The following is a 13,243-nucleotide window of genomic DNA, read 5'->3' on the forward strand; positions in this document are numbered from 1 at the left end:
TGTACTATGTGTGCCTTGGCCTATGTCAAATGTGAAAATATTTGTCAGAGTGGATGTTGACCAAAAAAACAGAGCAGGGTTTTAAAGTCACCCTGTGTCAGGAATTAACCCTAGATACTGAACTGTAGGGAGACCCAGAGATTCCCAGGTAGGACCTGGGTGGCCGGGATGCAAGGGGACACTTGAAGGGCTTGGGGCAGAAGCTATTAATTATTATAGACCTAGCTTAATACTTTAACCAGTGTGTATGTGCCTATGTGTGTTTAGAATGCTGGTACAGCCCAGGAAGAAGCCATAAAGGGTGTGGGACCCTTGAAAAAGCTGTCTGATGCTGGACCATGAGCCCTGGCAGTGGCCTCAGCAGTAGCAGAGGGGGAAGATATTACCTAGACTCTTGGCTGGAGTGACAGCTAGGCTGGGATGGACAGGTGTACTGGGCAGTGTCACGGGATCAGAGGCTGGCCTCTCAGAGCAGACAGAAGACACCTGGGACCTCTAAGGTGACATGTGACAGGGTTGAGGAACACCCCTCCCACACACATCTCCCAAAATTTCCAAAGACACTGGCCCATTTAGCTGGGTTGGTCTGTTTTTTTTTTTTTTTTCTTTTTCATGTTACATTCTTCCCACCACCACTGCTGTTCTCCAGCCTTCAGCTTCATGCCTCTTGGAGGGGCTCCTGTGGGAGTCAGCATTTGCCATCCTTTATGATCTGGATGTCCTGCTTGGTTTTCCTAGGATCATAGGAGACAGTGATGAGACCACTTCCTCAGGAACTATAACACAGCCTCATACTCTGTCTCCAGTCTGGACCAGTGTCCTAAACTCTAGACCTTCTCATGCAATTGCCCATTGCACATCTCTCTTAGGATGTCTTAAAGGCTCAACTCTTCACAAACTCATTTTCACCCCAAAGCCTGCTATACCCTTCAATTTCCCCATCTCTGTACTACCAGCAGCCTAAGCCCATGTGTTAGAAACCAGCCTGTTTCTCCCTCTCCTCAGCCCTCACAGCCAAACCCACACCAAGCCAGTCAATTCTACCCACAATGTATCTTCTAACCATGAGCATTATGATCTTTTTCTAAGTTAGGACAATATCCCACTTCTCTCCTGCCCATCTGTCTAGAGCTTTGACTTTCCCAGGACTTTCTCCTCTTTCGTGATCTCATTTAACTCTCAGGTTAGTTCCAAGAATTTCATTAGTGAAGAAACTGAAAGCAAATAGGTGACTGACTGTACCAAAGTCATATTCTAGCCCGACTCAACTCTCTAAGACTCATTTCTCACCTCTCCCTCATCGTCCCCTCAACTTTAAACTCCCGCAATTCAATTTATGTTTCCTCAAATGCAAACTTTCTTTTCCTTCCAGATCTTTTCAAATTCTTTTCTCAACTTGGAATTCCCTTTTTCCTGGCTAATTTCTTCTTGTCCTTCAGAACTAAGTTCAGATATCATTTCCTCTGGGAAGACTTCCCTGTCCCTGCCCTTTTCTTCTTCTATGGCACCCTGTGTGCCCCCTTCTGAGTATTTAGCATTCCGCGCTGTAATTGTCTGACCATCAGTGTCGCTTTTCCTGTAGACTGATGGTAAGTTCCAGGAGGCCAGTGATGCTGTCTGGCTTATTTTACCCTGTTATAGCCCCACTGTTTAGCACACAGTAAGTTCTTAACAAGTTCTCCAGTTGTTGGCTGGAGGAATGAATGAATAAATGAGGTCATCCAGCAGGGGCAGAACAAGGAAAAGAACCCAGAGTTTCTGTCCCCACCCCATCTGCCCACCAGCTTGTAGCTTTCTGCCTGGAACCAGAGGCCTACTTTGAATTATATTTGTGCTCATTCTGTTAAGGGAAAATATTGGAGAACTCTTCTTAGGCCAAGAATGTGTGAAGGGAAAAGCAGGTCAAATCTTGCTCCTTCTATACCTGTATGCAGTAGAGGTGAGGCCCGCCCAAGCAGGCTGTGGAGAAGGTGGACAGGGGAAGGGGACTTACATCCGGACCAAGCAGAGCTGACATTCACTATCATACGTGACCCCATTAGTGCCACAGACTGGCTTGAACGTCTGGGGACAGACTGGAGACTCCACCATGTGTTCACAGATGGGCTGTGAAGGAGAGGCAGGGAGGGAGGGGAGTCAGGGATTTGGAAAGGAAGGTGGAGAGGAACCCAGGGGCTCTGCTTGGAGTCAAAGGGGCCTTATGAAGGAGCCAGATTCAAGGAGGCCCCAGTGTGGGTCCACAAAGCATTAAACCGACCATTTGGCCCTTTGGCGTGTTTGCTTGTGTGTGTGTGCATGGCCATGTGTGTGCCTATGTCTCTGGGTACATGTATATGAATGAGTACCTATGTCTGCTGAACCTGGATATGCAAGCATCCAAGTGTATATCCATCGATGCGTGTGTGTGTGAGGAGAGTTTGTGTACTCAAGCTCATGGGGACCGTTTCACACACTCCTCAGAAGGTATAACTGAAACTTCTGCTGCTAGTCTCATTGAAGACCCTGGGAGATAGAACCACTCATCACTCCCAGGACCCCCTCTGCCCCCAGGGGTTTCTGAACTTACTTTGGCATACATTACTTATCAGCCCCTTGGCAGGAAGATTGCACAGTGTGGGGATCCCTGGGGAAACAGAGTAGGGCTTGGAGCTGGATTGAGTCTCAATCTGAAAGGTTTTTAGGCCAGGCCTGAGGTCAGGGCTGGAGCTAAATCAGGACTAGGATTGGGGCTTAGGCTGAGATAGATGTGAAGGAGGCATGCAGTGTGGCAGTGAAGACCCCAGACCCTAGACACCTGCATTCTGCCACTGACCAGTTATGTCATCTTAGATGAGCTATTTCAGTTCTTTGGGCCTCAGTTTCCTCATCTGTGAAAACTGTAAATACTAGTAGTATTCCTCTTACATAGGGTTAATTATAATAATGTATGTAAAGTATATGGCTCTGTGTCTGGCACAGAGTGAGTGGGGCCAAGTTCTGATGGGCTGGAGGGTCAGATGCTGAGACTACTAGACGGGAAGATGGGCTGCTGGACGGGAAGGGGAAGGTTGAGAATCTCAAGGAGGCCAGCCCCACTTTCTTGAGGTCACTGGGGACATCAGACCTAGGGCCAAGGTAGAATCAGGTTCAGAGATAACTTTGTGCTTGTCTGAAGAATCAGAGGGTGGGTTGTGAGGTGTGGTTGGGAGAGCTGGCACATTCCACAGGCCATTTCAGTGCACCATGAGCACCTCCTGAGCCTTGTCCTCCTGTGGCCTGTCCATCTGCACTGTGCAAAGCGTGGAGTGTACTTGTTCCTGTTGATGCTGGGCATCCACAGCTGGAAATGGCCTCAGGGACCAGGTTGAGGCAGATCCCAAGGGCCTGGAGGACTAGGCTCGGGGCTTTGTCTGCCTGGAGGAGCTAACCTGGGGACCATGCAGGCTCAGGAGGCCATACTGGCTACCTTATAGCTGTCTGAGTTATCCGAGTAAGGGAGAGGAGAAATGCTTGTTTCCCAGCATGGATGAGCGGGCTCTTTGCAGAGGAAAGGCCTGGGCCCACAACTACAACCAGCTGCCTTACCATTCTTGAGAAATTGTTCTTTCTTGCTGACACCAGCACCTCTAAAAGATAGAGAAGTAAGAATTAGGTCATGCCAGCTCTAGGCCCCAGGTCCCTGGTCCAAGGACTGCTTTTCCTTTTCCAGGGGCCTGACCCAGCCACTATCCGGTAGGGAATTTTTCTTGGAAAGGTAATGAGTCATCAGATGATGGAGCTAATAAAAAGTTAGTGTGATTTTAGGTTACTGAATAGAATAGAGACAGAAGGTGTAGAACGAGGGAGGTAACAGTCCAGCCTGTTCCTCATGAGTCAGATCCCCCTGGAAGTATTATGTTTTCTATAATAATTTTTAAAATAACAATTAATTCAGCAGCTACTGTGTGTCAGGCACTGAGGATACATCATCTTAACTGCTCTTCACATCCCTCTGTTATTATTATGTAAGGAGCTCTGGTAGCATAGTGCCTAAGGCTAACCAGAGGCTGGCGGTTCAAACCCACCAGCCACTCCTTGGAAGGAAGATGGGGCAATCTACTTCCATAGTGATACTGCCTTGGAAACCCAAAGAGGGGTCGCTATGAGTCAGGGCCGACTCCACGGCAAATAACAACAATTATTATGTAACAGAGGGAAGGTCAGCGCTACTGGGTGGTGTAGTCAGCTGCTCAGATTCTACCTTAAGGGCTGAGGCACTCATATTCTCAGCTGCTGGGGGTATTAATGACTCACAGGTGAGTGCCTCTCTGGGCATTACCCTTAGAGAATGAGCTGCTTCACCCAATGTCATTTCCTCTGCCTAGGAAGAGTCCATATCCAATGACTACTCAACATGGATATAAAGAACTCAATGTGGGTATTCCAAACAGTGCTAAGGGGCCACCCCAGCTCCAGAGCTCCCTGTAGGATCTCTAAGGTCTCTTGCTGCACTGTAGAAAGGGTGAAGGGATCTGAGATTAAGTAAACTCTGATGTGCTTGCTTAATTCCTGCATTGGGTTATCAATTTCAAATCTAGCCTTGTCATTGCACTGCTCAACACCTTCCAAACCAAAATTACCAAAACTGAAAATGACCCAAATGTCCTTCAACAGGAGAGTGGATTAACAAAGTGTGATATGTTCATTACCCTGGGGTAGTACTCAGTAATAAAAGCAAGCATACAACCGATACATGTAACAACATGACTGAATCTCAAAAACATTATGCTGAGCAAAAAAAAAAAAAAAAGGAAAAGGCAGACACCAAGGACTACATACTGTATCCCCCTTCACTGCCGTTGAGTCATAGTGACCCCTCCTTGGGTTTCTGAGGCAGTATCATTATGGAAGTAGATTGTCCCACCTTCCTTCTGAGAAGTGGCTTATGGGTTTGAACCACCAGCCTTCTGGTTAGTAGTCAAATGCCTTAGGCACTATGCCACCAGAGCTCCTTACATACTGTATAGGTCCATTTAAGTAAAACTCTAGGAGCTCTGGTAGTGTAGTGCCTAAGGCATTTGACTGCTAACCAGAAGGCTGGTGGTTCAAACCCACCACCCCCTCCTCGGAAGGAAGGTTGGGCAATCTACTTCCACAGTGACACTGCCTCGGAAACCCAAGGAGGGGTTGCTATGAGTTGGGTCCAACGCGATGGCTCATAACAACAACAACAACTAAAACTCTAGAACAGGCTAAATTAGTCTATGGTGGAGAAAGAACAGTGGTTGTCTTGGAATGTGTTAGGGGATAGGGATTGACTGGGATGAGGGAACTTTCTGGGGTTATGGAAATGTTCTGTATCTTGATAGGAGTTTGGGTTACACAGGTGTATGCAATTGTCAAAAAAAAAAAAAATCACTGAATGATGCACTTAAGATTTGTGCATTTCATATAACAGTTGGTGGTAAAAAGCTCTTAAAGAATATAAAACCCTTCCATGGCTTTTCTAAGTTCCTTGATCTTATGTTTAGGGCACTGCATGAGCTTACCCCAAACTTCCTTCCTGGGCTCACTTCCTAGTGCATTGCTCTGTGTCCCCTACACCCCAGCTATTCTTCTCTGCTCACTGTTCCCTAAATAGGCCCTGCTTTGGCACATGCTGTTCGCTCTGCCTGGAATGTCCACATCCCTGTTCTCCTTCAATTGAGTCATACCCTGCTTTTGAGGCTCAGATGCCACCTCTAGGTGAAGCCTTCTCTGGCATCCCCCAGCACCCCCTGAATGGGCCTCGATTTTGCCTGCTTTCATACACTACATGCTATCCCCTCACTGGGTAGCCTCTGCCTCCCCTTGACCCTGAGCTCTCTGGGGTTCCTTCATTTCTGTCCTACATGGCCCCCTGTTCAATGGCCTGCACGCAGTGAGTGCTCAGGAATTGAATACTAGAGTGCATTATGGGGTATTTTCAGGACCCTATGGTATCAGAGTTTCTTCCTGGAGGATGTGGGAAGAAGTTGTATTTACCTGCAGGTGACACTCAGCAGCCCTTGGCCTTGGCCCAGTGTGGCCTCCTCACTCACACAGCCTGGGCAGGAATCTGAAAAGGACCCTCTTAAGGCAGACTCCCTCAGTGTCTTTCCTCAGGGAAAGAGTGCCAGGCGTAGAGTAAATGGGCTGTGCTGGGTCAGAGCCTGCAGACCCATTCCCCATGAGGCCAACCTGAGGTTTATGTCCCTAGCTGGGAAAATGGGTGCAGGACTGACTGTGAGATCAGTGGCCCTGCACTGTAACATTATAGCTTTTGGCCAGGTGGATCCCAATAGATCTCCATGCTCTCTCCTTCAATCTGTTCTCAGTCTGCAAGCAGAGCACCTCTTCTAACATAACTCTCCGCTCAAAACCCTGCAATGGCTCCTATTTCACTCAGAGGAAAAGCATGGTTTCCGGTGGCCTCTCTCATCTCCTCTCCCACCATTCTGCATATGCCCTCACTCCCTTACAGCAGCACTGGCCTCCTTGCAGTATTTCAAACACTCCAGGCCTTTGCACTGGCTGTGTTCTCTGCTTGGAATCCTCTTCTCCTTAGTTCCCCATGGTTCACTCCTTCCCCTCCTTCAAGTTTTGCTCAAACATCACCATCTCAGAGACCTCCCCTGCAAATTCTATATAAAATTGCATCCCCTTCTCATTCCCCATTACTCTGCTCCACATGTTCTCCTTAGACTTTATCATCTTGTAACATGCTGTTTGGGAGCTCTGGTGGGGCACTTGGCTGCTTCCTGAAAGGTCAGTGGTTTGAACACACAAGCTGCTTCGTGGGAGAAAGATGTGGCAGTCTACCATAAAGATTACAGTCTAGGAAAGCCTAGGGGACAGTTTTACTCTGTCCTACAAGGTCAGTATGAGACAGAATTAACTCGATGACCATGGATTTGGTTTTGGTAGTATACTATTGAAATATATTATGTATATTTCCACCTTGTTTATTGACTATTTCTGCCCCCTTTGGACTTAAGCTCCATGAGGGCAGTAATTTTTCTATATTTTGGTCACCCTGACAGTGCCTGCCACACGGTAGATGTGTGGCTACAGAGAAGAAACTCGGGGGAGGCCCCACTCCAGCCACATGTGTCCAGCTCAGAGCAAGGAGGCCCGTGGGCTTCCACAGCTGCTCTTAGTCCCAAACCATAACCTGTCAGAGCAGAATGGGTGCTCACAGGAGCCAGGCCAGGCCTCCCTCAGTACCCACCACCCTGCAACCAACTTAACTGTCTTCCCTAAGGACTGGGGCCTGGCCTCCTCCCTCTTTGTGTCTCACATCTCGCCTAATAGCTGTTCAGTGCAGCTTTGAACTAGAACACCCTCCCACTTTACCAATGGTTAAACTGAGGCCCCAGACCTCTTTTACAATTCTGAGCCAGAGTCAGAGGTTGGAGCCAGGTGTCTTTTCTCCCAGCCCAGGACTTCCCTACCACAGTGGAAGGTGCATGTGCAGAATGAAGGTGTGCACCAAAAGCACCCACAGGGTGCTCCAGGCCCTGCCTCTGCTCCTACCCCTAAAGTCACCTACCAACACCACACCACAGAGAATTCATGCTCTGCCCACTCACCTCTGTCCACAACCAGGAGGGCAGCCACAGCCAAGGTGACCACCCACAGGCGGAAGGCCATGCTGATTCTAGGTCTGTGCTAGCTGGAGCCTGGGCCAGAGCAGGAATGGGGCCTCTTTATAGTGCTGATTCCCTATCTTATCTTATCTGGTCCAGCTGGAGAGGCTGGGAGTGCCACCCTGAATTAATGTTTTCTCCCTGTATCCGGAAAGGGCTTGCTCCAGGCAGAGAAGCTGAGCTCCTGGTGACGTGGTGCTGGAGCTGAGTCTGGCTCTGCCTGGGAGGATAGGTTTTGAGAGTAAAGAAAAGTTTAGACAACTTGCAAAGCTGATTCCAGTCTTAGGGCTGGAGCAAGAGGGAGAAGGAAGTTGAAGCAGAAAGAAAGAGAAAAGCAGAGACCCTTAGTTACCCTTCTGGCCTGAAATTGAACTCACTCCCATGACTTCCAGCCAAACAATAGACAGGCCTGCAATTACACCAGGTAGGTATACTCCTTAGAGCAATCAATGAAGGGAGATCAGAAGGACAGCATTTGCACAGGGGGAAGGCTCAGAGGGCAGGAAAGCACAGGAGAGAAGGATACAGGGAAAAGGTGACCATAGGGAGGAAGTGTGAAGAGAGCTATTACATTATGAGGATTGCAATCAATGTCATGAAACAAAATGTGTATGAACTGTTGAATGGAAAATAAGTTTGCGCTATAAACTTTCATGCAAATCATAATAAACAAAGAGAGAAGTGGAGAAACGGAGAGAAAGAGAGGGAGGCAGAATAGCAAGAAAAAAAAACAGCAACTGCAAGACAGCAAGAGGCAGAGAAAAGTGGTTGGAGTCATGGCTCCACCAACCAACGTGGTGACCTCAGAAAAGCTACTTTTCTTAACTAGACCTCAGTTTACCCATCCACAAAATGGGGGTGGTAATTCTGGCTCTGCCTCTCTCTCAGGACTCCTGTGAGGATGGAGGAGGTGGGAGCAGAGGGGATCAGTGTCATTTTTGTTTTGTTTTCTGTGACATTTTATTGTGAAAGATTTCAAGCCTACAGAAAAGTTGCTGGAATAGAACAATGAGTCAATGAGAGTGATTCTTGTTCCAGAATAATCCCTTTGGGGACACAAGATGGCCAGATATAGTCATCTCCATAAGCCGATAGCAGCCCTAGATCTAAAGCGCCCCCAAGAAGCTGCACTGCCCACAGATGCCTTTCAGGCAGATGGCATCTATCCTTCCGTTGCTTCGCCAGGCAGAGTAAATATTTAACAATGATGTCGTGTCCTAAAGCAAGATAATCACCTCAGAAGGGGAGGGGAACTTCAGGTTAACTGGGTCTTGGCTCCCTCTCCCCACTTCCTACAGCAGCCTCACCATGAAGTCACATCCTCCAATGACAGGGAGCTCACTGACTTCCAGCTTTATTGTTGGGTGGCTTTGAGCAAAGAGACTCCTTCCTCACACAAGAGGTCTGCTTCCCTGAGACTTCTTGGGGTCCCAGCTCTGTCTCTGGCTTTTTGTAGCAGCGGGAACCCTTGGCAGGCCCCTCCAGGCTCAGCAGACCCAGCCCTCTTGTCTGCCCTTCACTCTTACACATGATGAAGCTCCTGGGCTTCTCTCCATCTCTCACCTGGTCCCCAGGTCTGTCGCTCAGTGTCTTAGGTTAGAGTTAGAAGGGACAGAGGGAAGCCAAGGGATTTGTCAACTTCCTTATTGGAAACCTTAGACCTCTGTCAATGTGGCAGGAGTGGCTGCTGATGCCTTCAACTGCTGCAAGAGACCAGGGACCCTGAATTCTGCATCTTTTAAGGTCCAGAGTGAAATCATGGGCAACCTCCTGGGGTGCTGAAGTGCCCTGCTTTTCCATCCTATCCAAGGTTTTTTGTTTTTTTTTCTCAGCAAAACCTCCTAGATGAACCCATAATAAGTTCCTAAAGGAGCTCTGGTGGCATAGTGCCTAAGGCATTTGACTGCTAACCAGAAGGCTGGTGGATCAAACCCACAGCCACTCCTCGGAAGGATGATTGAGCAATCTACTTCCGTAGTGATATCGCCTCGAAAACCTAAGGAGGGGTTGCTATGAGTTGGATCTGATTCGAGGGCAGAGAGTTTGTTTTTTGGTTTAACTGAACTACAGTGTAAGCCTGACTACATCCAACTATTATTGGACAGCAATCGTTGGACAGCAATCGTTCTGGTTACCTAGTGCCACTCTGACAGGAATATGCCACAAGTGGGATGGCTTGAACAAATAGGAGTTTATTCTTTTACAATTTTGTAAAAGGCTTTAAGTCTGAGTTCAAAGTGCCAGGCTCTAGGGGCTGGGTGAAAGCCCCTCAGCCTTGGACTTCAACTCTGCCTCCTGCTCCTGGCCCACTGAAGCTGGGGGCTTTTCTTCACTCAGCTGCTGGGTGCTGAGGCTGACAAACCCAAGGTCAACAAGTAACAAGGCACAGTCCCAATATTACCAAATCAAATTAATTCAAGTCCATTAAAAGTCCGAAGATCAGCAGAACATGGCAGGCTGCTGAACACCGACTTGGCTACACACAGGGTTTAAGCATGCCATAAGCTAGAGACTGTTCCCCAAGTCTTCTCTTTATATACGGGAAGCAGACCACATCCCTAAGGCAGCTACTCAGCTGCTCACGGTAGATTCCACCATGTAGTTGATTACCAGTCTCATCATAGGAAATACTACATCCAGCTGCCCAACCACTCAACCAGGCCCAGCCAAGCTGACACACAAACTTAACTACCACAACAATTATGCATGCCAATGCATCCAAATAAACTCCATTCATTAATTTACCACAAATTTCCTTAACAAGAGTTTAATGAGCAGCTAAGTACCAAATTCCATGTAAGAGATTAGTGATGGCCAGAAATACATCAGACAGAGTTCCTGCCCTGAAGGAGCTGGTGGTTAAGTAGGATGACTGGTACTAAACAAGCAACAGAACTGGGTCATTACCATTGGGATAAGTCCCATGAACAAGACAAGCTCGGTGCTGTGAGAGGATCCAAGTCTTACATATTGGTGTGGACGGTCAGAAAAGGCTAAGGGATGAGTGGGTGGGGGTGGGCTGTAGCAGAGTGGAGCAGTGTTGCAGGCTGCAGAAACAGAACGTGTGAGGGTCCTGCAGCACAAAGCTTGGCATGGTGGAAGAACGGAGAGGCCAGTGCTGCTAAGACGAAGTCAGTGAGGGCCATGAGATGGGCCTGGCATGGTTGATGGGAGCCAGATCATTCTTGAGCTCTGCTTCCCAACCCCATGTTCCTCCACCTGCCAGCAATGGAAACCTGGGAGCTGACTGTTGAGTCTGACTTGCCTTCCCACTGCTTCCTGAATAGCTCTTGAAACCTTCCCTGCCCCTCCACACCAACCATCATGCCCCAGTCCTGGATACTATTGTCTCCAACCTGGCCACCGCAAGTCTCCTAACTTCTATCCCTGCCTCCCAGCCTGCTGCTCCAAACCACTGTATACATGGTGGGCAAGGCAAGCTTCCTAAAATGCAAATCTGACCATGTCACCCCTCCCCAAAACACTGGAATGGTGGTGCCCACTGCCAACAGGACAAGCCCAAGCTCCTTAGCCTGGCATTCAAGACCTTTCAGCATCTAATCCTGATCTACCTTTACAATTTCACCTTTGTTCCACCCTACCCTAAACCCTGACTGCTTTCCTTCTACCAAACCCTTTACACAGTTAATTTTCTCTGCCTGCAATGCTGGTCTCCCTTCTCCATCCCTGCACCTCCATCCTATAAGATCCATCCTATAAGAACCAGTTGAAATATCCCCCTCTTCTGAACTTTCCCTAATTGCCCTTCCTCAACCTGGTCATCCTCACCAATGCCTACCCCAGTGCCCCATTCCTGCTGAACCTCTGGTTCTTGTGTCAGTCTTCCACTTGATAGAGTGCTTACTTGGTGGTGTTTACTTGTCTGCCATGGTGACTAAGCTGAAAGCTCCATGGGGATGGAGACAATGTTTTATTTATCTCTGTCTCCCCAGTGCCCAACCTGAGCCTAGTGTACAGTAGGTGCTCAGTAAATGTTGAGTGACAGATCTAAGAGGATTTAAGAGAACAGTGGGTCCAAGGACAGAGATGATGCCAGCATTGGGGAAAAGAGTTCTGAATGGGAGGCAACTTCTGTCCCCATTGACCCTCCCACACTCCTGGTATGTCATAAGAGCCCCTTGCCACATACCGTACCCCAGGTGACATGGCCTGGGTCAGAGTGTTTGGTATATCTCTGGCACAGGGACAGGGCTACCTCCCTCCAGCTGAGTTAAGCCCTCCTTCACTCTTCCCTCCCCTGCCTTAAATGGAATGCAGAGAGGCACAGGGGGAAGATTGGAGCAGGAGTGAGGAGGTTTCAACATATATTTATTAAGTGCCTACTCTATTCTATGCACTGTAATTATCACCAGAGATTCAGTTGTCAATAAAATGGAGAAAGTCCTTGTCTTCCTGGAGCTTTCATTCTAGTGGAGTGAGTGACAACAAAGAAATACATACACAAACACTTTACATGTTATGTAGAAGAGAAATCAAGTAGTGTAAGTGGAGAGACTGACAAAGAGGGAGTCTGTTCCTTTAGTGACATGTGAGCAGAGGTATAAGTCCTGCAGAGAGTTGGGGGAGAGCCTACCAGGCAGAGGGACTGTCAGTGCAAAGACCTGACATGGGCACCAGCTTGACACACTTAAGGAATCCAATGTGACTAGAGTTGAGTGAACGAGGAGGTGAGAGGTAAGAGATGAGGTCCATGTCATGTTCAGGTTCTGGTCAGCCACCAACTTGTTGGATAGCCTTGAGTGCATCTCTTCCCCTGTTTGGACCTGCACATATCCTCCATGTGAGCCCACCAATACATAGTATCACCCACTCTCAGCACTCAACTTAACTCCCAGGACAGGTGTGAGGACCTTAGAGGTGAGAATGTATGGTAAGATGGGTGCAGCCATTGTGGTACCAAGGAAGCATCTAGAGTTGGAATTCCTGGGAGGTTCTTAGAGCCCAGGCACCTGGGCAAGTGCTAGGATCAACATAACTGCATGCCATTGGACTTAAGTAGCCAAGCAAATCCTCCATCTCCTGTCTCAGGTCAGAGAGAAGGTCTGAGATGTGCTCTCTGACTTGGCCACACTGTCTGGCCCAGAAGCCTTCATACCACCTGCTGAGACTTGGACTGGAGCCCATCTCCTCCAGGAATACAGCCACTCCTTGATGACAGCAACACTGGATCCATTAGGTCTGAGTCACCATCCTTGTTTGGTTCAAGGTAGGTGGGCTGAGCTCAAGCAGTCCTTGGGCCTACCAGATGGTATGCATGGCCAGCACCTGCTCCTGAACCATTTTTCCTGGCTATTAACCCACATCCTGCTCCACCCTTCCTCCAGCCTTAAAGCGTCCCATCAACCTGTCTACTTGCTGTGAGCAGCCTAGAGTAGGCATCCACTCCAGGAAGTCCTGGTCTGGACATAACTAGTTCCACAGCCTGTCCTGTCCTGGACTCCTAAGCCACCTAGTCCATATTTCAGGTATGGCCACTTCTCATTCTGCCTGGTCCTGTGCTGCATGGGTGGCAGTGGAAGGAAAAAGTGTACCTTCTACCTCCCTTTTTTTTCCTTTACATTTTATTGTGGTTCCAGTGAAAGTTTACAGTATTCAAC

The 13,243-nt window shown here is 48.4% G+C and overlaps 1 protein-coding gene across 1 annotated transcript; it reads right to left on the reverse strand.

Moving 5' to 3' along the window:
• Nucleotides 1-688: 688 nt before the first annotated feature.
• On the reverse strand, nt 689-7,629 carry SPINK4 (serine peptidase inhibitor Kazal type 4). The gene is made up of 4 exons (XM_007950687.1): nt 7,569-7,629; nt 3,565-3,605; nt 1,994-2,106; nt 689-734 (listed from the first exon to the last, which is right to left on the reverse strand). Exons 1-4 carry the CDS (start codon nt 7,627-7,629, stop codon nt 689-691), a joined length of 261 nt encoding a protein of 86 aa, XP_007948878.1.
• Nucleotides 7,630-13,243: the final 5,614 nt, after the last annotated feature.

This window comes from Orycteropus afer, unplaced genomic scaffold (genome assembly GCF_000298275.1).
Source record: "Orycteropus afer afer isolate SDZICR_OR568_19922 unplaced genomic scaffold, OryAfe1.0 scaffold00285, whole genome shotgun sequence".
Classification (NCBI taxonomy): Eukaryota; Metazoa; Chordata; class Mammalia; order Tubulidentata; family Orycteropodidae; genus Orycteropus; species Orycteropus afer.

Excerpts from the sequence above, each read along its gene's own strand:
- SPINK4 (XM_007950687.1), bottom strand. The coding sequence starts at position 7,629 with ATGGCCTTCCGCCTGTGGGTGGTCACCTTGGCTGTGGCTGCCCTCCTG. Across the intron at positions 2,107-3,564 it reads AGAACAATTTCTCAAGAATG|CCCATCTGTGAACACATGGT; the intron begins GTAAGGCAGCTG and ends TCTCCTTCACAG. Across the intron at positions 735-1,993 it reads CAGCTCTGCTTGGTCCGGAT|GAAAACCAAGCAGGACATCC; the intron begins GTAAGTCCCCTT and ends CTATGATCCTAG.